General features: G+C 58.1%; 11 protein-coding genes across 11 annotated transcripts; 2 read left to right on the top strand and 9 right to left on the bottom strand.

The window, feature by feature from the left end:
* Nucleotides 1-319: 319 nt before the first annotated feature.
* IE81DRAFT_350300 (hypothetical protein) lies at nt 320-1,901 on the top strand (the record flags this gene model as incomplete). Its single annotated transcript, XM_025516510.1, has 3 exons — nt 320-1,287; nt 1,367-1,454; nt 1,542-1,901. 3 exons carry the CDS (start codon nt 320-322, stop codon nt 1,899-1,901), a joined length of 1,416 nt encoding a protein of 471 aa, XP_025366450.1.
* A 179-nt stretch (nt 1,902-2,080) lies between these two features.
* Nucleotides 2,081-3,412, bottom strand: IE81DRAFT_35245 (hypothetical protein). The gene has a single exon (XM_025516633.1). It carries the CDS (start codon nt 2,930-2,932, stop codon nt 2,216-2,218), a length of 717 nt encoding a protein of 238 aa, XP_025366451.1. The 5' UTR covers nt 2,933-3,412; the 3' UTR covers nt 2,081-2,215.
* Nucleotides 3,413-4,102: 690 nt separating this feature from the next.
* IE81DRAFT_350302 (hypothetical protein) lies at nt 4,103-4,920 on the bottom strand (the record flags this gene model as incomplete). The annotated part of the gene is made up of 2 exons (XM_025516511.1): nt 4,103-4,293; nt 4,401-4,920. 2 exons carry the CDS (start codon nt 4,918-4,920, stop codon nt 4,103-4,105), a joined length of 711 nt encoding a protein of 236 aa, XP_025366452.1.
* Nucleotides 4,921-5,436: 516 nt separating this feature from the next.
* On the bottom strand, nt 5,437-6,297 carry IE81DRAFT_369208 (hypothetical protein; the record flags this gene model as incomplete). Its single annotated transcript, XM_025517221.1, has 2 exons — nt 5,437-6,062; nt 6,123-6,297. The coding sequence occupies 2 exons, from the start codon at nt 6,295-6,297 to the stop codon at nt 5,641-5,643; spliced, it is 597 nt and encodes a 198-aa protein (XP_025366453.1). The 3' UTR covers nt 5,437-5,640.
* Nucleotides 6,298-6,897: 600 nt separating this feature from the next.
* On the bottom strand, nt 6,898-8,410 carry IE81DRAFT_35341 (hypothetical protein). The gene is made up of 4 exons (XM_025516646.1): nt 8,140-8,410; nt 7,694-8,059; nt 7,512-7,593; nt 6,898-7,429 (listed from the first exon to the last, which is right to left on the bottom strand). Exons 1-4 carry the CDS (start codon nt 8,261-8,263, stop codon nt 7,309-7,311), a joined length of 693 nt encoding a protein of 230 aa, XP_025366454.1. The 5' UTR covers nt 8,264-8,410; the 3' UTR covers nt 6,898-7,308.
* Nucleotides 8,268-9,060, bottom strand: IE81DRAFT_35353 (hypothetical protein). The gene has a single exon (XM_025516649.1). It carries the CDS (start codon nt 8,918-8,920, stop codon nt 8,405-8,407), a length of 516 nt encoding a protein of 171 aa, XP_025366455.1. The 5' UTR covers nt 8,921-9,060; the 3' UTR covers nt 8,268-8,404.
* Nucleotides 8,921-12,560, bottom strand: IE81DRAFT_350305 (hypothetical protein; the record flags this gene model as incomplete). Its single annotated transcript, XM_025516512.1, has 4 exons — nt 8,921-10,189; nt 10,265-10,522; nt 10,597-11,046; nt 11,142-12,560. 4 exons carry the CDS (start codon nt 12,558-12,560, stop codon nt 8,921-8,923), a joined length of 3,396 nt encoding a protein of 1,131 aa, XP_025366456.1.
* Nucleotides 12,561-13,437: 877 nt separating this feature from the next.
* On the bottom strand, nt 13,438-14,984 carry IE81DRAFT_35383 (hypothetical protein). The gene has a single exon (XM_025516656.1). The coding sequence runs from the start codon at nt 14,830-14,832 to the stop codon at nt 13,573-13,575; it is 1,260 nt and encodes a 419-aa protein (XP_025366457.1). The 5' UTR covers nt 14,833-14,984; the 3' UTR covers nt 13,438-13,572.
* Nucleotides 14,985-15,095: 111 nt separating this feature from the next.
* IE81DRAFT_369212 (PLC-like phosphodiesterase) lies at nt 15,096-17,646 on the bottom strand (the record flags this gene model as incomplete). Its single annotated transcript, XM_025517222.1, has 6 exons — nt 15,096-15,482; nt 15,621-15,831; nt 15,934-16,059; nt 16,152-16,276; nt 16,364-16,548; nt 16,628-17,646. The coding sequence occupies 6 exons, from the start codon at nt 17,644-17,646 to the stop codon at nt 15,331-15,333; spliced, it is 1,818 nt and encodes a 605-aa protein (XP_025366458.1). The 3' UTR covers nt 15,096-15,330.
* A 1,029-nt stretch (nt 17,647-18,675) lies between these two features.
* Nucleotides 18,676-19,708, bottom strand: IE81DRAFT_326700 (hypothetical protein). Its single transcript, XM_025514889.1, has 3 exons — nt 19,603-19,708; nt 19,504-19,517; nt 18,676-19,365 (listed from the first exon to the last, which is right to left on the bottom strand). The coding sequence occupies exon 3, from the start codon at nt 19,296-19,298 to the stop codon at nt 18,966-18,968; it is 333 nt and encodes a 110-aa protein (XP_025366459.1). The 5' UTR covers nt 19,299-19,365; nt 19,504-19,517; nt 19,603-19,708; the 3' UTR covers nt 18,676-18,965.
* Nucleotides 19,709-20,464: 756 nt separating this feature from the next.
* IE81DRAFT_326703 (hypothetical protein) lies at nt 20,465-21,802 on the top strand. The gene is made up of 2 exons (XM_025514890.1): nt 20,465-21,142; nt 21,224-21,802. The coding sequence occupies exons 1-2, from the start codon at nt 20,911-20,913 to the stop codon at nt 21,625-21,627; spliced, it is 636 nt and encodes a 211-aa protein (XP_025366460.1). The 5' UTR covers nt 20,465-20,910; the 3' UTR covers nt 21,628-21,802.
* The last annotated feature ends 150 nt before the right edge of the window (nt 21,803-21,952 follow it).

The raw sequence follows: 21,952 nt of genomic DNA on the forward strand, positions 1-21,952 counted from the left end.
GCCTACCACGTGAATCGCGTTCACAACACCGCGCGCGCGCGCACGCGGACGGGCGGTCATGTGCATGATGGTCATCGCGCGCGCGCGCGCGCACGCAACGCTCGATCGCTTGATCACTTGGAGATGCTGCCTGCATGCATACATTCACATTCACATTCACATTCACATTCACATTCACATTTGACTCACGTAATGGTCATCGCCTTCTCACCCAGCTGCCGTCATCCTGACCAACACTAGCGCATGGGATCGGATTTGCCCCTCCCCTCCACAAGGCTCTGCTCTACTCCCTCACCGACGCAGCACATCGAACACAAACATGGATTCGGCTTTCCCCACATTTGGCTTCTCCCTGGAAGGCGATCAGCCAAGCACCTCCAACCTCGCCTCGATATCGGCCACACTGACAGCATCTCAAGCGGCTCTCATCGACGCCGACACTGGCACCTCTGCACCTTGGACATCTCAAGAGGATCAAGCAGCAGCTGCAGCTCCGTGGCTCGTAGGTCAGCCCGGCCTCGCCAGCGCGCCAGCCGCCTCAACTTCAGCCAACGTGTCCACCTCTGCAGCGCCAGCCTCTACATCTGCCGCACCCCAGCTTCCCAGGCCCAAGCTCAAAAAACCTCGAAGATCAAAAAATGGCGAGACTGAATCGACATCCAAGAAGCGCAAAAGCGCATTTCGAGCAGATGATGGTGATGCGAACAATGTGGATATGGATGATATGATGGATGTGGATGTGGATGTGGATGCGGAAGAGGTGGGGTTGGATGCGGAGTCGGCGATGGGCACTCCTTCCAAAGCTGCCAGCAAGCGGAAAGATGGCAGCACAACGAAAGGAGGGAGAAAGAAGCAACAGCGCAAGAGCAAGGGAGGTGTGGACGGTGCAGCAGGAGCAGGGGCAGAAGCAGGAGCAGGAGCAGGAGCAGGAGCAGGGTTGTCGTTGCCTTCCGCGTTGGATGCTGCTAGGATGGGTGGTGCTGCTGGCTCAGCACACGCTTCAGCATACACTATAGCCGCCGCATTCAGACGGCCCAAAGCCAGCGACGTTCGAGCTCAACGAGAAAGAGAGGCCAGTACGGCTGCTGCAGGAGCTACGAGAGAGGGAGGCGCAGCTGGTGGTGGCGTACATGCGGGCACGAACGCGACGGCGGCGCAAGAAGATGAAGAGGAGGTGGTGGACGATCTGGAAGAAGAGGAGGACGAGGAGGAGGAAGATGCGGGACTGGTGCAGGAGGAAGCTCAGAAACAAGCTGAGCTGAGCGAAGCTAGAAAGACCGTCCTCGGGTGAGTTCATAGGAGGGCCCTGTAGCACCTGAGAATGCCTCAAGAGGCGCTCGCTGACTGGCGATGGGTTTGTGTACAGAGCGATGATGCAGAACATGACGGCCGAGCAGCTGGACCGATTTGAGGCGTACAGCCGAACAGCCATCAGTCGACCAAACATGAAGCGCGTGAGTTGGAGAATCGAGTTGGAGCTTGTAGCTGCTCATCATGGCTGACTAGCTTCACTCTGTGTACTTGCCCTCTCTCTGATCCAGCTGGTCAATCACATCCTTCAACAATCCGTATCTGACCAGATAGCCACGATCTTTGCAGGAGCAGGCAAGATCTTTGTAGGCGAGATCGTCGAGCTGGCTCGCGATATTGCCAGTAGAGACGAGGAGTGGGTTCGGTTGTCTGAAGAGAACCGGCAAGCGGAGGGCGCTAATCGGGAGCCAGCCACCGCACGATCTACGATGACACACACGACCGATGACCAAGGCAAAGACAACGTGGCATTGGCACCTCATCATCTGAGGGAGGCTGCGCACAGGTACAGGGCCATGAGGGAGCGACCTGGGCATTATGCGCCTGCTGGAGGAGCACCTGGACTCGGCAAGCGACGCACCATCTTCTAGATGCGCGCCATTTGCTTCCACTTTGGGCCCTCCACAACCCGACTCTTTTGCCGCGCAGTGAGCACCAATGTCGACATACCCATGTGCCCAGTGCAAGGCTAAACGAGCTTCATGCCGCTGGCGCTGGTTCATGGCTGGACCCCGTGCCGGTGTAGGGCCACTTGGCCCGACGCTCGCGCAGGCTCTGCTGCAACAGCCGAATTTGCTCCTCAGGGCGGCCTTGTTGGCGCATCGTTTGGATTATGCGTTGATCCACATCCACCCCATGTACCTCGCTTTCGTGGTCTTTTCCAGGATCAGAAAGAGCGCGTGCGTCAGCAGCAATCCAAGAGCCGATGCGACGGCATTCGGGCAGCTATGAACCGCCGGCCTGGATACTCACTCGAAAAGCTAGCTTCGTGCTGGGCTTGATACTGGGCTCGACGTAGTCTTTCATGGTGCTCACGGTAGAGAGCGTGCCTACTTTGCGTCGGCGTAGTCGCTAGCTGCGTCCTTTCCTGGTGCTCCGTAATTGTAGCGTCAGGAGCCCGGGATGGCGTGCGCACACGTACCGCGCCGTAAGGGCCGTTTGGTAACGGTCGTCTGCGACGGCGAGACGTTGCAGTCGATTCGTCGGTCGTGGGTGTGGTCGTCTGCCTCGCCCCAGCACGAGCGCGAGCATGTTCCAGCCGTTCTCTTTGCCTCTGCATTCGATTGATCTCTCTAAACGTTGGACGAGACGCGTTCGTATCCGAGTAGAGCGGTGAATGGAATCTCGGAGAAGCAGAAGAGTCTTGGCGTGCCAACCCACGTTCGGACGTGTCAGTTGGATGCGGGCTTGGACTGCGTTGCGGCCTCGCGGTCGGGGTCGATAGAAGCGAAGCGTCTGGACTTCGACTTGGACTTCTGAGCGGCTCGTCGTCAAGATTCGTGCGCAATGGCTCACTTAGCTCCTCGATGTTGTTAAGGCGCATTCCGACGCAGATGATTTTGCCCACCATGGCGGCCAGCACCATGAAGCGAAGCATGTGCACCGTCTTCAGCTGCGTCATTCTACTGTTGGAGGTAGGCTTGACTGATGCGAAGAGTGTTCAAGCCTTTTTGGGAAATTCCAAAGCAAGAAGAACAAGCGCTGATGCGACGAAGAAAGACGATGGAGATTGTATACCAACTCTCGTAGCATCTGTTGCCCTTCTTCAAAGGTGGCAAAAGGCGATTGCGCGGCCAAGAGCATTCACATCGTGGCGGATGCGCTTCCTTTCACAGGCTGAACGTCCTGGCCGACTCATCTCTTAGTTCATTGACAACACACTCGAACGATAGCTTCGCCACGACAGCGAGCCGCAAACTACACGCATCGGTCGTCTGACCTTACAGATCTGCCGTTCCAAACATGGGCGGGGCAGTAGACATGCGAGACTTGCGGCTTTCAAAGTGGCAAAGAGACGGGTGGCGCAGTTTGCGACTCGACGCCGCCATCAGCGCCACGACGGTTTCGCCAGGCTGCCCATCGTTGCGCTGAATTACATAGCCTCGGCACAGTCGTCATAGCTCTGCAAGCTTAGAAAGATCGTGCGGAAGTAAATCTGACACACACGCGACTTGTCAAGGTTCAGGAACAGTCAAGAGTCCCAACGGCTTTGCAGCCATTGTGCCAAAACGACCCTCGAGTAGGGGATTTGGTCACCTTCGCGCCTCGTTGCCTAGCCCTCTCGCCACCCTCGCCACCAATTTGCAGCTTCACGTCTCCATGCTACCTTGCCACCAACCCGCATATGTAGAGGGCGACGTCGACGAGGCGCTGTCACAGAGTCAGCGCGGCGTCGACGTCTCACGCCCGGCCTGGTGTTTGGTGGTAGATCGCAGCATTGGTCGCCATGGTAATCTGCCACGACAGCACTAGCAAATTCTGAGTCGCGCCACCCCAATGTCCAGGGCAGACTCGCAGGAAAGGAACGTATACACAGCAAGACGTTTTCGTGCATGGGATGACCGGCCAGGCCGGCACGTGAATGATTCTGATATCACATGACCATTGCAATTGGAACACGCTTCATCTGCATATCTTCTGCTCGTTCTTGAGCCGGTGCTCACATCGCTGCGCCCTATCGATGGTGCCGAGCTCGTCGTGCTGCCCTTTGCCGCCCTCGCCGGGCTCTCCACAGCGAGCCTGTCGTCAGTGCAAGTGCGCCTGCCGGCGAAGCTTCTCTCCTCGTGCTACTTCACGGACGTCGAGCGAGGTTCCGAAGGTCGTGCAGAAGAGTCTCGTCCATGCGCCTGATTGCAGGCTGCTCTGGAGATGGGGAGCGCATGCGTCGACGTGCCGCTCGTCGTGCGGGCAGGTCCCTCATGATTTCGTCTATCTCAGAGTAGTGATATCCAGCGCGTCGTAGTGTCCTCACCATCGGATCCGCTACGTAATCGCGCACGGAAGTGCATCAGCAGAGACGACGATTTGGACTTTATGGGCTCCACTAATCCTGCACAACATGCGAAATTCCTCGTCGTGCTCGTACTCACGTACCGGTGACTGAGCGTACCTATCCGCTCTCGTGTACTGATGTCGCATTCGCCCGCCTCTGGTTCCGACCGCCTGGACCATCCGAGCTCTGCGACCTGGTGGAACAACAATCTGCGCATTTTGGGCTTGCCCTTGGCGCGCTGCAGCGCGAGTATTGTCATTGTGGCCTACGTCTCCGTCGTCAGGGCCAGTGGTGCTTGGGCGACGAGCTGCCACTCCGCCAGCACGTTCCTCCTGATCAAGCTGTCCATTCGGGCGGCGCAGAGGTCGTTGGAACTGACCGCGCACGTGGGCCTGCGGAGCAGCGGTTGGCAAGTCTTCCTCTGGCGGCACAAAGACTTGTGGCAGGAATGGATTGGCGTGTCCGTCGAGGTGCGCATCTACGCCGCTCGGTGTACCGAGAGGATGGTCGTCGGCTCTCTTGCTGTCGCGCGCGTCGACGGTGGCGAAGTGTGCTCCTTGCAGTATTAGGGCAACGAGTGCCACTCGTTGAAGCAGGAGGTGAGCTCGGGCGATCATTGTACAGAAGACAGATTCGTTTAGGACCAGCCTAATGGTGAAGACACTCGACGAAAAGGCAAGAAGACGTAGGGAAGGATAGACGAATCAAGAGGATGGACATTCACTCGAACGCAACGTCGGGCCCCATCCTTATACGACAGCGGACACAATCTACGAATCAAGCACTCAAGACGACCGCTGAAGCTGTCCGCTCTTGCGCCCCCGTCGAGGGCGCAAGAGGGCGTTGTAAAAATAATTTGAAAGCTTCAACTTCGACCTTGCGTGTGCGCCGCAGCTTGTTCTGCCAAGAGGGGCGTAGTGAGATTCTGAACGGTTCACGCTGTGCTTGCGTGCGGTCCGACGCTCGACGCGCACGTCGGCTCGGCACTCGCGAGCGCCTCTCATCCGAGTGGCGGCAGCGGCAAGTGTCGACGCCAAACGGCATCGTTGACTGGGCGACGTTACACAGCCGAGGAGAAGGTGACGGGCATCGCAATGGCTGCACTCCAACCCTTCTTTGCTGCTGCTCTAGTCAGCGACGCTCACAGTACTGCCCATTGGCTCCGCTTGACGGCCACAGGCAGCAAGAAAGCACAGACGGGTTTGAACTTCACTCTCGCCAGTGCCGATGTATAAGATCAAACGCAGCCAAGTCTGCCGCAAGGTCTAGCCATATTCAGTCTGGCCGTACACGAAGCGCACGACGCCGTTTGGAGGTTATTGGAGGTGGTGTAAGCTCTACTTGATCACCTTTGAAGGTCCGAAAAGCTTCGTCATCCAACCCTTTGGGACTGGCGAACCTTGATCCTCAAGACGGCTCAAAATATCAGGACTGCTGCTTCGGCTCCTGTCCGGAGCGCTGGCGCTGGCGCTTTGCCTCGAAGCTGTGGGCAGCTCCTCGATCTCAGAAATGGAGGCGTAGGGAACATAAATTCCGTGCTTGTTGGTGCGCATACGCTGGAAGCGTGTTCCACCTCCCGAGCTAGACCCGTGCTCGTCGGCCAGAGGCACTTCCTCGATCCAGGACTGAGGTGGTGATGGCGGGCGACGGAGTGGCCTGCTCCAGAGGGCACTTGGCTCCGAAAGAACGCGGCTGACCGTAGCACCACGTCTGTCAACATGCTGCCTCGGGCTGCTTGACATATGGTCTTGCATCTTACCTGTGTCGCACAGGGCATCTCAGCTACTTTTCAAATGTATCGAGAGCCCGCACCACTCACTTCTCTCAATCTCTCGTATTTGTGCCTGCCGTCGTCTCTGACGTTTAGGCGCCGCAACATACTTTTCGTACGCCTCGGCTGCGCCTCCATCGTCATGCTCCCATACTCCTTGGCTCCCGGAGCCGAGCTGGTATCGGCCGCTAGTGCCATCGTACATGGGCCACGCACTGGTCATGATGGCCGCGAGCAAGACTATGCAGAGCGATCGATTTGCAAGCATGATGGCTTCAGAGATTTTGTTGCAAATCGAGGAAAGCAAGCGTGTTATGAACAGTGAATGCGGAGGTCGAGCCCCACGAAATCAGTGACGCCAGTGTTCTGGAACTCTCAGAGGTCGCTTTGGACGATATGCGTCTCCTTTAAAAGCTCACGAGAAGTCACCCGGTTCTGCATCGCGTCTCTTGCCACAGGTGGCAACCAGTCCCAAGTGAAACATCATGTTCTGAACTGTCTCTGGTGTGTTTAGAGCAGCTTTGAGCAATCCTGGCCGACCATGCAATGTGATTGACGTCAATGGCAGTGTCGTCGCCACCGACACGACGGCTTTGTGCTCCTTGAGACCGACACCGACACCGGAAGCGACCGTGTGGCCGTCTGCTGCATGCTTCCGCCTGTGATGTGGACATTGTGCTTTCGTCAGAAAGCTTTGATGTGTGCGCCACATTGGTGATTTTGATGGTCTCGAGTTGAGTCAGAGAGCTTTTCGGCCGTTATTCTGAAGCGTTGCTCCAGATCCTCACGAGCATCGCGCTTAACAAGCCATGTCGCTGAACAAGCACCATTTACATCACATTCGCATAACAGTGGTAAAGCACGAAGGCATGCGTCGGTCAATTCAAGTTAACAGCGTCAAGAACACCGCAGTCATAGTGGATGTATGCAAAGAAGTCTCTGCACTCCGCCTCATCTCGTGACAAAGCTCGCGTGGCCTCGAGGCTCAGCGCAAACATAGACCTCTCATTGCCGAACTTTGGGCTCAAGGAATGGGGTTTTCTTCTTTGTTTGTGCTCAAGGACGACTCAATAGTTTCTTTACCCATCCGCAGCAGCCTTTCGGTCTTGCTTCATCGACCTCTTCAGGAAGCGGAGGGCTGTCGGAGCCACGATGGCTTTGGCTTGAAGAGGAGCTGCTACGACCGGCAGCGATCCTCGCGTCGAATCGCTGATCAAGCTCTTCCTGGAAGCGCTCATAGCCTGGCGAGCGCGGGGGAGGGACGTATGCAGCTCTCTCCTCGGGAGTGAAATTCCGATCTCGTTGCAGGTGCGTATGGGTCCAAGTGCCAATTGGCTTCTGGCCCGGAGCTAGATCTGGAAAGACGACGCTTGCACATTAAGCCACTACCAGACAGCAAGGTCCTGGACGAAGTCGTAAAAGGCTACCGATGCTCACCTTTGTTCTGCTCTTGCCAGTACTCCAATGATCCTGGTTTGTGGGGCAAGGGACCCAACTGGAAGCCCGGCTGCCTGTGGGCCTTTATGTCTAAGAACGAAACGACGATTCGTCAGTGCAAGGTCTGAATGCTCAATAGCAGCTGGATGGCGGTAGCACGATCACTCGACACTCCTACTCACAGTCGCTTTGTGCAAGCCAACTCTCCAGCCTCCGCCCTTTTTCGGCGTCATCCAAGGCAGCGTATTCGCGCATTGCACGCTCATGCGCATGCTCTGGATCTTTAGCCAAGTGCAGGGCCATGATCGAGTTGCGCGCCTTGCTAGCAGAGGTCGGAGAGAGCGGACCGGCAAGGCTTTCGCCGCGAATCTGTTTGGCGTGCGCCTGGCGCTGTTCCTCGTCAGACCAGTGCTCTCTGTCGCTGTCACTGCCTTGAAGCATGAGGTTGAACTTTGGATCGTTCTTGTAATCAGGACTAGGTGGCGTATTCGGGCGTGTTGGCCATGAATGAACGGGCGAGTGGGGCGAAGTCTTTCCGCTCTCAGATCCTACCATTGGATGCTCTGCAGGATGATCACCTACTTTTACTCAGAGTCTCGTTCTGCGCCATACTCGAAATTGAACTCACCGTCAATGGGAAATAAAAGGCGAGGAGTACTGCTTTCGTTGCTCGTCGGTGAGCCACTAGGAGCGCTCGCTACCATTTGCAAAGTGGCGGCAAGCATGAATAATGCTCGCAACTTCACAGCCATGTCGACGCTGTCGTGTGGATGAAATGTAACCGGGAATGATGGTGTAGCTGCGAGGGAAAAGCGACGATGAGCCTCTAGCACAAAGGCGAAGGACAAAAGTAGACGACGATTGGCGTCCCGACGAGCGCCAAAAAGCTTGCTTTATGACTCGAAGCATTTCGAGCGACATGCTCTGCCTGTGCCATGCCTGGCAAGTTGATGCGTCGCAGTCGCCTGTGAATCAGTGACCAAGATATTGAGGGACCCAAAGTCCCACCAAATCAGGTGCGTCAGACTGTCGCCGAGAGCCAGGAAAATGCACACGAATTTGCCCCTCACGTCGTCTCTTGCGCCGAGCGATAAACATCGAGGTCGTCTCGTCAGCGCAGCGCTCGAGGGCGGAGTCAATGTGGCAAATCGGCAAACTTTTCTGGGGCATGCGCTTCGGAAATTGGACTCGGGCCTCTTCTCGGGACCCATCGCCTCGAAACGCGAGCGTCCTCGTGTTTTGCGAAACAGTCTCACGCCGGTTGCAAGCAAGCTTACCGAATTTTGCCACTCGTTGGCCGGCAGACCGGGCAGACCGGCGCACCAACACATCGCTCGAGGTCGAAATGGGATGACGTGGCGAGAGTGACACCATAAAAATATTGCGTCCATGGCAAGGCTGGACTGCATCTATTGCGACGAATTAGATGCAGAAACCTTTCGCATGTCTTCGACACGCTCCCACAGGAACTGACTCTCAGCATCTGGCCCGGCCGGTCCGCGAAACTGACCAGAGTGTTCCTGGGGTTGTCGTGCGTCGTCAACATCCGTAGGGTCCTCTTCTTCATCAGCGATGACTTCCGCTAGAGCTCTGCGCTGCACCGCGTCGTTCCAGTGGGCGAAATCTTCCAGACTGGAAATCAGAGGTTCAAGCGCAGAGCTTGGCGTGAAGCCCTCTGCAGGGCTTCTAGATGAAGTCACACCGCTCGAGCCGAGTCCGCGTAGCAGAGAAGCCAAATTGGAGGGATGGCCGACGACACTCAAGGAGAGAGCAACGGCTATGCACCCAGACAGGAAGGAAGCTCCGGCAGCCGAAGCATCATCGTGATCCTTTGAGTGTTCAGCTCGCCACTGCTGCTGATCATTTTCCTCGTCTTTCTCAAAGGCAGCGTCGCTGTGCAGAGCGCGGCGCTCCGTCAAGAAAAGCCGAGCGAGCAGCTCGATGGCAGGCTGTTGCCACCTTCTCTCGCACCTGCACCTTTCGACGCATTTGCGCCGGTCGCAGGAGAGGCTGATGAGTGTGCCGGCGAGATTGTGACGCATCAACTCTGGTGCCGATTCCAGTAGGGTGATGAGAAGTCCCAGCGCCGCACCAACAAGATCTTGCAGCAAGGCCGCTTCCACCGCCTTTGGAATGTGCGACGGAGGGGTTGAGCTGCAATCTGAGTGATCATCCGAGTCTGGCGAATTCGATTTTCCCATGCTGATCTGGGCACGTTGAGATCTCAAGAAAGCAGGCACGCCGAGTATCAGTCTCAGCAGCGGAATGACGAAACAGGAGGCTGAAGCGACCGCTTTCACCCATTCGCCGTGCCCTACGTCTCGTTGCTGCTCGCAGAGATGGTTAAGCAGACCCAATAGATGGATGACAGCCTCAGCTGAAGTGACTTCAAGCCGGTGGGGCGATGCGTGCGCAAGTTTCGAAGGGCTTTGAGACTGCGAGCGCGTCATCTTCACGGGCGACGCAGGAGCAGCCGTGCTCTGCTTTGCCACTGCCAACTCCAGGAAGCACAACAGCGCGGACAAGTCGCGCACGAGCTCTGCGATGTCCCGTCGTTCATCCGTCGGGCAAATCGCTTGCTCATCGTGCTCCGTCACGCGAACGAGGAGGAAAAGCGCTTGGCAGACGAATGGAATATCCGGCCGCTGACTAGAAGATTCCCTCGCCGAGAAAATGTCCTGTGGAAAAAAAATTGCAAAGCATGGATGAGTTACGTTCAGTGCGACAAGCAGCGTGAGCTGGGATCCACTCACAACGCCTCTTGAGGCGGCTTGCAGGCGCGTGCGGCATTTTACTGCTTCATGGCGGAGGCAAGCGACAATCATGCGAACAGGGCTTGGTCCATTCGTGTCGGTTTCCTCCTCGAGGAGCGCTGCATATGGCACAAAGCCTGGTCGAAGAGGCAGTGCGCAGATGCGAATGATGACGCAGAGAGTGAGATTGCGTAGGCTGAGGCTCATTTCGCGAGACGAGATGATCCTGGAATCTCGTATTCCATCTGCGAGCGCGGTCTGAGGGAATGTAGCGCAAAAAGACTTAGCAACTGAGAGCAGCATCCTCGCACTGCGTAATTGATCCCTCTCACCAAGTCTCCGTTCGGGCCGCGCTTATCGAAGGGATCAGCAGATCCGTCTCCTCGTCCTGCGGGGTCCAACCCACGGCGCAGTAGGGCCGTGATCTCTTCTGAGCGAGTAGTCAACAGCGCATTGGCAAGCGCATGGGTCTCGCTGGCTCTAGCAAGGTGCATCAACAAGATGACGTCAGTGATGCTCTCCACCCGAGCGCTGCGGAAGCAATCCCAGAGCCGGACGATGCCATTGCGAGCCTGATCAGAGTGTGCGAGCAAGCCTCGCAAGAAGCCGTTCTTGACTGCTGCCTCTTTCGTGCATATCCGCTTGATGATGTCCATGCATGAAGTGCGCCGAAGCGAGAGTGGCTGACTGGCGTCCAGGCCTGAAAGTAGGTACTCGAGTTCATCGTCGAAGCGCCTCTGCTCACCCGCTGAGCGGAGGTTGGTGACGGAGCGAAGCGCCAGCTGTGCGGGAGCACGCAGCGATACAGATGAGTCGACAGAACCAAATCCTGCTGTGTCCTCGATATGTGCCGCATCCAGCGCATGCATGCACTCACCGATCTGCGTGGAGCGTCTGGACCATCCTCCTCCTCCTCCTCCTCATCACCCTCTGCAAATTTGGCCTTCAACTCCTTGTATGATGCGCGAACAGCTAGATTGTGACGAGCAAGAAAGCCTCTGCTGGTGCTCGGTGCCTCTCGCTGTGGTGAGGTGGCCGATTGCTGACCCGCGTCACCTACACCAGAGTTGAGATCGAGCTCAGCATCCGGAGGCAAAAAGGCGGGGTCGGCCTCCGCCAAGAAGCTCCTCGAAGCCGCATAAGTCCTTCTCGCACCGACTCCCGACACTCCCAGAGCGCGTTTCCTCTGAGCCAGCGCGGACTTGGCGGGCGAAGTGTGCGTAGAGCTTGGACTGGACTGCGAAGCGCTAGGTCGCTCCAAGCATGGAGATGGAGAGCGCGACAGAGCGACGACTGGTTGAGACTCTGCGTTCCTCCACACAGAGTGCGGGTATGCGTCCATGCTTTCATCTTGCGAGCCTACTGGTGGCAGCGGCTGCGACTCTGTGCTCAGCATCGAGTCTAGACCAGCGTTTGCCGCTTTGCGAGGAGCCATCCTGGAAGCGAGACTCTTGCGTTGGGTTGCAGGGACAGGCGCGCTACTCCTACTAGCCGTGGCATCCAGCAAAGCATCTACCTCCATTGCAAAGGCGCCGTCACGTGCTTTGTTCGTTGTGCTAGGACTGGAGAGCACTGCGCCAACAGCGCTTTGTGCGCTCGACGAGGGGGCGGGCGTAGGCGAGTGAAGATGCATCAGCGATGTTGTGGGGATCTGGGCCATTCGCCTAGCAGGGCTGCGCGTATGCGGCTGCGGCAGAAGAGTTGCTGTAGGCTGGCGCAACTGGTGGTGCGCCTCGTGCGCATCGCCTACGACGCTTTCATCTCGTTCTGACGACAGCTGTAGAGAAGGCTGACGCTGCCGTGCTTGATCATATCGCCTTGCTGGGGGGGCCGACTCCGACTCAGAAGCGGCATTGGGCATGCGCTGTAGTGATGATGAGTGGCGATGGAGTGTCGGGCGAGAGCGACTGGAGCCGAGTCTATCCGAGAGGCGACTAACGGTATGGCGAGTCAGGCTGGACTCGTCGTAGAGCAGATCCAGCGCATGCTTGCTCGAAGCAGCAGGTGAAGAGGCAGACGCAAGCTTTCGACGTGCAGAGGGCGACGGATGCGCATCAACACCGCCTTGCGGATCCTCCTCCTCCTCCTCCTCGTCGGGAGATGTCGCACGATCGTTCCTGTCTGTATGCCTAAGCGACCGCTTATCGATGCTGCTGCTGGTGCGACCTGAGCGGGATAGCGTCGGAGTGAGGGGATCGTCGACGCGGGTGGTGGTGGTGGTGGACAGTCGAGCCCTCTTCCTTGCGCTTCCTCCGTACTTGGCTCCGCCGGATCTGGGCACGGAGCTAAAGTCCATGATGTAGTGCGTATGCGTGGAGCGAGCTGATGTTGGTGTGTATCGTGGCAGAGCGCATCGCGCATCGTGCACCGCGCATCGAAGAAGAAACCTTTTTGGAGGCGGGGACGTCACTTTAGATGTAAAGCGCCGACTCTTGACTGTGACTGTGACTGTGATTGTGACTCAAACTGTGACTCCCAAATCTTGAATCTGAATTCATGATTGAATGTCACAATACTCACGAGTCACGCACGCGTAGAGATGCATGTGTGGATTCACGTGATTATATGCCGCGTGCATGCGCGCGTGTTGAAGTCGCGGTGCTGCTGATGCTGATGATGCATGGCGGAGCTAGATCGTCGTTCGATCGCGGAGCGGCCTTTGCGCGTGAACGACCTCCCAGCACGCAGCACGCAGCACGCAGCACGCAGCACACGCACACCCAGCAGGCGCGCGCTTATCGCGTCATCACGTGCTCGTCTCATCGCTCAGCAGCCTGAGCGTCCAACTCAAGACTCATGACTTGATGAATCGAATCATGAATCGAGTCGAGCCGGAGCTGAGCCACCGCGGTGAGAGGCTGTGCGTGTATACATGTATACATGCTGACCGTGCTGCTTCTGACTCCTTCTGGCCGCACTCAACACTCGACACTCACGACTCGTGACGCTCCACATCCATTCATTGCGCATCCTAGGCGCATCTCGATTCCAACGCACAGACCTCGTCGCCCACATCCATCCATCCATCCATCCATCCATCCATCCTCGTCCTTGCACGCCACAGCTCTGGACCCCGGACCCCGGACCCCAGTCAGCTGGTCGCTCGGGTACCTTTGCTCGAACTCGAACTCGAGCTCGAATCCTAGGTCATCACGCGTTCAGCATCGGCCCCTTGACATCATGGATGGCGCACTTCAGGAGGCCATCAAGAAAGGCAAGGGACTGAAGAGTGAGTGCTGCGACCTGTGCACGTCGTTTTCAGCGTCCACGTCTCGCCTCGAACAGCTGCATGGGCTGGTCCGGTCGCACTAACCCCCGCTCCTCCTCTTCCGCCTCACACCACGCAGAGGTTCAGACCAATGATCGCTCAGGCCCAAGTGTAGGCGCATCTGCGGGAGCGGGAGCGGGTGGCGGCGGTGGCGGTGGTGGTGGCAGTCTGGGCAGGCCACCGGCCCCGCCGGTACCGGGAAGCGCCGGAGCTCCCGCAGGCCCGCCCGGCTTGGGCGGGCTGTTCGCTGGAGGTATGCCCAAGTTGAAACCTTCGGGCGGTCCAGGTGCACCTCCTCCCACACGTCCTGCTGGTGAGCCTGAGCCTGAGCCTGAGCCTGAGCCTCACATGGCAGGTCGCACTCACTCTCCTCGATCTTCACTGACCTCGCACTCGCCTTCCGTGTCTTCACATCGTCTGTAGTCGCACCTCCTGCACCTCCAGCCAATAGGCCCGTCCCACCAACAGCCGCAGCTCCATCCTTGCCCTCTCGCACTCCTCCACGCCCTGGCGGTGCTCCTCCACCACCTCCTCCTCCACCACCCACCGCAGCAAATGGTAGCTCGAGACCAGCACCACCATCCCTTCCAGGTCGAGCACCGCCCCCGCCTTCTGCTGCTGCGCCTCCGCCCCCTGGAAGGCCTGCAGTAGCTGCTCCTTCTGCACCTGCAAGGCTGCCACCGCCGCCCTCACGACCTGCTGCTGCTGCTGCTCCACCGCCTCCTCCACCGCCTCCTGCAGTCGCTGCTGCTGTCTCTGCCCCCAGCTTGCCGTCCAGGGGGGTACCACCACCACCTTCTCGACCTGCGGCTGGCGCACCATCTGCACCACCACCACCACCACCGCCGCCGCCGCCAGGTTCAAGCAGCGCTCCGAATAGATCGGTCCCTCCTCCACCCGCAAGACCCGCAGCCACACCACCGCGAGGCGTTCCTCCACCCCCATCTCGACACACTGCGGCAGCGCCGTCAGCGCCTCCTCCTCCTCCACCACCACCTGGACGAAGCGCTCCACCACCCGCTCCTCCCTCCAGACCCAGCGCTGGGCACTCTGCACCCCCGCCCGCCCCACCTGCCGCTCCACCAGGAAGAGTGCCTCCTCCACCAAGAGCCCCTCCAACCCCAAATAGAGCACCTGCCGCTCCACCTTCGGCTCCGCCGCCTCCACCTTCTGCTCCTAGTCCAGCGAGCTCGCGCTTGGGAGCTCCGCCCCCTCCTCCGACATCTGCACCATCAAGGTCACCAGTCGCAGCCGCTCGAGCAAGCAACGGAGCAGCAGCAGGCCGAGGTGGGTGCTCCATTCTCGCGAGACTCTTGTCGATTGATTGATCGCTTGCTGACTCGACCTGCTCGTCGTTCTCTGCTCTTCTCTGCAGCTCCTTCGCCCCCTTTGCAGTCGGGCAACGTTACGTTTCAGCCTTCCTCTTCCTTCCCCCCTCCCCGGGCCTACGAGCCTCCTTCGGGCAAGCGGTACCCCAGCGGCGCAACCAAGGGCACCACGCACAACTGGTCTGCCGTGCTGGGCTGATGATGAAGGAATGCAAGAGGACGTAGACTCTCGGATCCTCCATGTCAAAGATACGGAGCAGCTCCACACGAGGCTAATTAGACCATACGGATGTCACAAATCTCCCTTCGATCACGATCGGTGCGAGAGAGAGAGAGAGAGAGGAGAGACGCATAGAGCAGGCATATGAGGGCCAAGTCGAGCGCATCAGATAAAGATTTCGTGCACGACAAGCGTGGACCAGAGAGCGAGCATAAAGGGGAGCAGGCAGATGACAAGGGCGAGCAGATCTTCAGACTTGTCGGAGGGTGAAGCGCGCTAGGAGCGTGGCTGCTGTTGGCACACCTCGCAGATTGAGCAGGCGGAAAAAGGTCCACTGGCCGTTTGGCGCAGAAGTCAGTCTGATCGAGGTGGTCAAGAAGGCCGGGTTGCGAGCAAAGGCGTCTACGGTGAGGGGTGGGGGGTGTTTGGGGGTGGAGGGTGGAAGAGAGAGGGTTTTGCGGGGAATCAGCGCGAGCGTGCGCCTGTTTCTCTCTCTCTCCTGCGCACGCATGACAAAGCCTCGTCTTCTAGCACACTCACCGTCGCTCTTGATGAGGATACGCAAAAAGGTCAAGTCGTCGTTGTCGAATTGCCATTCGAGCTGCTCGGGAGGATCCCAAATGGGACTGGTGGCAGGTGGCTGCTCCTTGCCAAAGAGCTGCTTGTGCTTGTGAGGTCGATAGTGGCTCGTCTTGCGCTTTTCTGGCGAGCCGGTGGCTTGAGGATGGTATAGACTGCACGTGACGTATGGCTAGATGGGTGAAGGAGAGGAAAAAGAAGGCGCGGGGAGGGGGAGGTGGGAGGGTTCAGAGAGCTAGCGCGAGAGAGAGCGCTTCTGTAAACCTATACGCACCTTGATGTCCTTTTCGCGATCGTCGGGAACGGGTAGATCGGTCGCTCCAGCAATCTCTAGACGCAGCTGTACTTTGCCGCTAGGCTTTGGCCCGGGTTGTCTGCGGAGATGCGGCGGTTTGAGTACCTGTAGAGGGTAAAGAGGACAGGCAGACGGTCAGCACCTTTTGCGAGCTACACTGCCCTGTATCGATCGATGCGATGCGATGCGATGCTCACCCAGCCGTCAGTGTTCGCGAACATGGCTTCATTGAGTCCAGCTGCGTAGTCAAAGGTCTGCATGTTCAGAGCGCACACTTGCGCTCCGACGCCCCAAAAGGGAACGGGATTGAGGTTCGAGGAATCTGGGTCCGAAGCGAGGGAGTGTGAAAAAGTCAGTCTTGCAACAAGCGAATCAGGGTTCAGCAAGCTTTTTTGCTGCCCCTGCTCACTGATCCTGAGTCCTTTGGGATAGATGCGCATCAGGTTGCTAGCGTTGTGCGATACGAGACCATCGCTTGCGCCTTCCGAGATGAGCTTCTTCACTGCTCGCTCTTCCACATTGACGAGTGCATTGTGAGGCGTGCTGGAAGGGTCGGATGTGCCCTGCACCCAGGCATTGCTGGTCGGCTTCATGCTGCGTGCGGGGCGGGGAGAAAGATGGCGAGTGTCAGTAGCTTCGCATCACTCATCCATCTGGCATTGCTTGCGCTCACCTCTGCGCATACACGCCCAATGCAGCGAGCTCCGGCACGATCTTGGACTGCTGAGCTTTCGCCTTGCGCTCATTGTACGCCCGCTCCTCCTCATCGCTGCTGCTGCTCTCCTCTTCCTTGGCGTCTGTGATGGCAGCCACATCTCCCGCATCCGTATGACCGTACCACTCCACCATCACCAGCACCTTGCCGCCCAGATCGCCTAGCGTGGCAACGCTCTGCCCGTCTGGCCCGCGCGAGACTGGCTCGGTGATCAGCTTGTCGCGCAGCTCTTCCTTCAGAATGGCAGAGATGCGTTCTTGACCCGCCGGCCCCGCGTGATTCTCCAAGCTGATGAACACCGGATTAGGCAGCGGCTCCTTGCGATTCTTGGCCTCGGCAATCTCCGCTTCCACCTGCTCCGCTATAGCTTTGCACACGGATCTGAAGGGGACGTGCGCGGTGAGCGTGTAGCCGTGCGTCACTTTGGGTTCATCTGGACTCTGATCATTATCCCACGCATCGATCTCTACGCAGCGAGCACCAGCTTGCAGATGCGCCTTGTACGCGTTGGCATCGGATTTGCCGTACAGCTGCTTGGAGACGAGGTAGGTGTTGTGAGAGCTGCTGATAAAGTACTCGGTGAGCGGGTGCGTGCGATCGACGACGTAAGCCGGTTGGTGCACCTGGGATCGAGCGAGGATATTCTGCACAGCGACCGAGTGCCTCGTCTCCTCTTCGCCTCCTCCAATGTCCGACTCTGCAATCTCCTTTGCGCGATGAGCCAAAAAGGAGCGAAGAGCATGACTGACGCGAAGCTTTTTGCGCTCATCGATGTCTGCTGCGCTGCCGATCACGCGACCTCCACCGGCTAGATGGTCCAGATCGGCCTCTTGACCCAAGTCGTCGCCTCCTTCATCGTCCGATGGCTTGAAAGGGTTGAGCTTGGCGAAGCGGTGGGTGGGAATGGATGGCGCTTCGCTGTCCGGCCCGTGCGAGCCGGCGGCGGCGACTGGTGGTGGTGCTGGTGTAGGCGTCATGATGTGTGTGCGGGCGTTCAGAGAGTGTGTGTGTGTGTGTGTGTGTGTGTGTGTGTGTGTGGGTGTGTGTGTGTGTGTGTGTGTGTGTGTGTGTGTGGGTGTGGGTGTGTGGAGAGACAGAGTGCGCCTGACCGATGCGCAGCGCAGCGTTCATCATCCATTCAGATTCACTTCAGACTCATAACAGACCGATCCATCCAATCCATCCACCTGCCCAGCAGCAAGAGTCGCAAGTCACCGCACCGCACCGCACCGCACCGCACCGAGTGTCGGTGATTGTGGAGGCGCTGTTGTGCTGCATCACCCATGCGCAGGTCCGAGCTATGCGGTACCGGTACCGGTACATACAAGGTGGGCGCCTGGAAGCAGGCTGACAGGCTCGCTGCATCCCCTCTCCCGCATGCAGAACTAACTGACCCGCAGGCATAGCACTGGACGAGCGTGAGTGTGAGTGTGAGTGTGAGTCTCTGCATGCATGGATGGGTGCGTGGTGCGCATGCACGCAAGTCGCGATCGATGTGGCTTGGCTTGCGCTTCTCCGCACTCGGCAAGTCGGCATGGCATGGCGTGGCCCAGCATTTGCAGGCGGCTCGAGGAGACGTGGATGCGCGCGCGCTCGCTCACTCAGACCATCTTCAGGTGACTGACTGACTCGCCACCGACGACCGTGAAACTGCTTCCACACACTTGCAACGCTGTACGCTCACATCCGAACTCGTTTGACTATACACCGCTAAGCGATTCATAGCACACTCGTGACTCGTGACTCGTGACTCGTGACTCGATAGCAAGTCATACACTCGTCACTCTACCTCGGTGCACCCCGTCAGCTAAGCAGCAGCAGCAGCAGCAGCAGCAGCAGCAGGCACCTCGAAGCTACACAGTCTCACTCGCACTCGCTCGACCGTGCTCTGAGCACACATTCATCATCGGCTTTTGCCAGCGCATGCATACACGGGCTCGAATGTGAGGTGAGGGTTGTTGTAAATGACGTTCTCATCAACCCATCGCTCCATTCGTCATGTCATGTACTCCCATCCGGCTTGCGGCATAATCAAATGAAGGCCCCCATCAGCTCCATACGTGCGCTTCCTCCCCGCCGTCATTCATGTGGCCCTCGCATCCTCGCTTCTTGACATCCTCGGTCCCTGCTGCACGCACACGCACACGCACTGCGCCGGCCCTTGCATGCCAGCAAGCAAGTCGTGAGTCGTGATCGAGTCTCGTTGGTCCTCTTTGCTCCCTATACGCATCGCGTACGCCGTCCGTGTGTGGTTCATCTTGTTTGTTGGCATATATCCATCCGTCATCGGTGCCAGTCACGTGCGAATCGAATCATGCGGCAGCGCTCGACTCAAACTCTTCTGCTGCGCTTTGCAGGCCGGTGTTTCGGGATAGGCTTGGCAGAGATGCCACTGCGTCGGCTCTTGACGATGCGCAAGTTGAAGCTCATCCCCCAGTCCGAGTCCAGCTGCTCTCGTCTTGTCGGTCCCGATGGCGCGTGCGGACAGCATCGCTCCTGCTGGCCAGACTCGTCGGTTGGTGAGTTGCGAGGGTGGGAGTCTGATGAGTGGAAGTGCATGTACGACCAGCGCGAATGGCGGCGGCAGTACGGCGATCAGGAAGAGCGCGACTATGATGGCTGCTCTCATTGTGCCCGGCCGCGAAAGCTGATGTGATGATTGCTTCCAGCCTGCTGCTGCTTGTTACTGCGACTTGCTGCGGCACTCACGGTTCGAGGCGCGTCAGTCAGTCACGATCGAGTGCAGGCTTGTCGCAAGAAGTGCGCGCTGATGGACGCCGAACTCGCCAAGACCTGCCCTGCCCTGCCCTGCCCTGCCCTGCATGCATGCTCACCTCCGATGGGCGTGCTATCGTGTGAGTCGCAGTTGTGAGTCGCGAATCGTGAGTGGCAGATCGGTGATGCAGCAACGCGACGACCCGCTCGATACGCACCGAGTCAAAGCTGCTGCTGCTGCCCTTCGAAGTCTGACTTGCAAGTGTCTCAGCACAATCTTGGTGGTTGGTGCACATGTGCGGATGTAGGGGCGAAGATGTGCCGGGATGTTTCAGATATGGCAAGAAGTTATCACTCGATCCACTTCATCGTCCGCTGAGACAGCATCAGGCAGCAAAGGTTCATACGCACACGGGCACGAGCTGCTCGCCATTGCGCAGGCGTGCGTGCGTTGCCACATCGAAGAACTTTGCACAGCTCGTCCGGTACGGCTATCGGTGCTGCATTGCTCGTCGCGGGTCACCACGCCAGCAGCAATTGGCCAAGCAAATGTATGGGCGTCAAAGCGGCGTCAGGGCAACGAGAGTGTTGATCTCTGAGACAAAGTGCCTCACTTGCCATACGCACATCTCCTCCTCGCCGCGCTCCTGCGCCACATTCCTCGAACCGCCGCGACGATAGGGGCTGCTGCGCCGCAAACACGTCCTCGCTAGCAGCAGACACTCGGGCGCCCTTCCGATCGAGGGCCCAGTGCGGGGCCGTCGGCTGACTGCCCCCCGCTAAATCACAATCACCTTGGCAGTCACACGACGCAGCTGCGGTCATTGCAGAGAAGCGCAGAGCGAGACTCAGCCTCAGCTCATCGCGTCACTCACAGCTAGGCTTACCGTACAAGCCCGCACTTTCAAATTCTCGGAGACTTTGACGTGGCCCACGTACGAAGTACCCCACAGTACCTCACCGCCCAGACGGAGCGGGAGCTGTCGGGTGGGACGGCCGGCTAAGTTCCGATTCCGTCTGCGCCTCGCAGTGTCTTCCTGCAGCCAACCCCTCTCGATGGAAAAAGGGGCGTTGGAACTCTTGCTGCTCACGAACGCTCTTCGTGGCCATGCACAGTGTTCCACTCGGCACCGCATCAACTCAAGGAACCTCATCGAAACTTCTCCAACGCCACTTGCAACCCCTCGTCACGCCACTCAGCTGACGGCTCCAACTGCTGATTTCGCTGCCAATTCGTCAGTCACTTCAAGCTTGCAGTGGCACGCCATGCACTGTTGTGGCAGCCATGAGCCTATCCAAGGAATGTTTGCTTAGGCACAGGCATGCGACTTGGACCAAGGCAGATAGAACAGGCAATGCTCTCAAATAGGGTAGGAAATGTCAGGGCAGGTTCACGACCTCTCCTTTCCTGTCTTTGCTTCTCTACCCATTCGCGACACAAGTCTGGCACTTGCAGCTTTCCATTTCGACTGCGACGACCGACCGCACTCCTCTAGTCGTGTTTTCACCACTCGCGCATGACCGGAATGCGTGCGCCATTCATCGCTTTGTGCTTGATCGCTGCAATCTCTTCGTGCTCGGTGCAAGGTCAACCAATTGCTGGGACTGAGCTGCGCGCGCGCGCTCCACCGGACCCCACCGAGCCGCGAAAGAGTTCTGCTTCGGAAACGAGTCGGGATCGTCCGGCCAAGATTCAAAAAAAGGTTTCTGCGTCGCACGGACAGGACATCCAGGCGGTACAGCGCAAGGCCGACCGACGTGAGTCAGCTTTCTCGATTTGAGGTGTGTAGGATGGCCTAGTGACGCGTTTATATATCGGTCCCGTCAATTCGCGGTCAGGCGTGGCTCGTGCAAAAGCTCGAGAGGCTGCTGCTGTGCACTGGAGCTACCTCGACGATGTGGATAGGGCGAGCACCTCCTTGACTGCCACGAACCCCGTTCTAACATCGACTACATCACCTGTCCGAGCGAGTGGCACTTCGCTCAGGTCTAAGGCGAGATGGCAACACACGATTCGACAGTTCAAGACGACGCCCCATTTGACCCTGCGCAAGTCCGTCTCCCCATCTAGCTCGGGCTTTCTGAGCGGCTACAGCGCATCAGGTTCCGAAGCAGGCAAACCTCGCAACAAAGGTACAGCTACGACTTCGACCTCTTCCCTGTCGACCTCGACGAGCGCAGGGGAGCTTGCGCATGATGCGGAGAGCGCATGGAAGAAAGGAATGGGCCACGTGTTGCTGTGAAGCGGAAAAGTTTTTCGGGAAGCGCCGCCTTCTTCGCAAAATAGTCCGGAGCCGGAAGCAGGTAGCATAGACGGGAGAGGGGGGGATCGGAATATGGTCAGAGGGATTTTCCAATCTGGACAAAACGCTCCCCGGGTGGAGCAAGATGGGATTGCGGCGTCAAATGAAATGTACGCGTTTGATTTTCCATTGTGGGACTCGGTCGAGCGTGCCAGAGTTCGAAGGGATGGCGTTGAGATGTAAGAAGCCCAGCTAGTCAAAAGTTTAGGGTTAGGGTTAGGGTTAGGGTTAGGGTTAGGGTTAGGGTTAGGGTTAGGGTTAGGGG

Source organism: Ceraceosorus guamensis (genome assembly GCF_003144195.1).
Source record: "Ceraceosorus guamensis strain MCA 4658 unplaced genomic scaffold IE81scaffold_129, whole genome shotgun sequence".
Lineage (NCBI taxonomy): Eukaryota > Fungi > Basidiomycota > Exobasidiomycetes > Ceraceosorales > Ceraceosoraceae > Ceraceosorus > Ceraceosorus guamensis.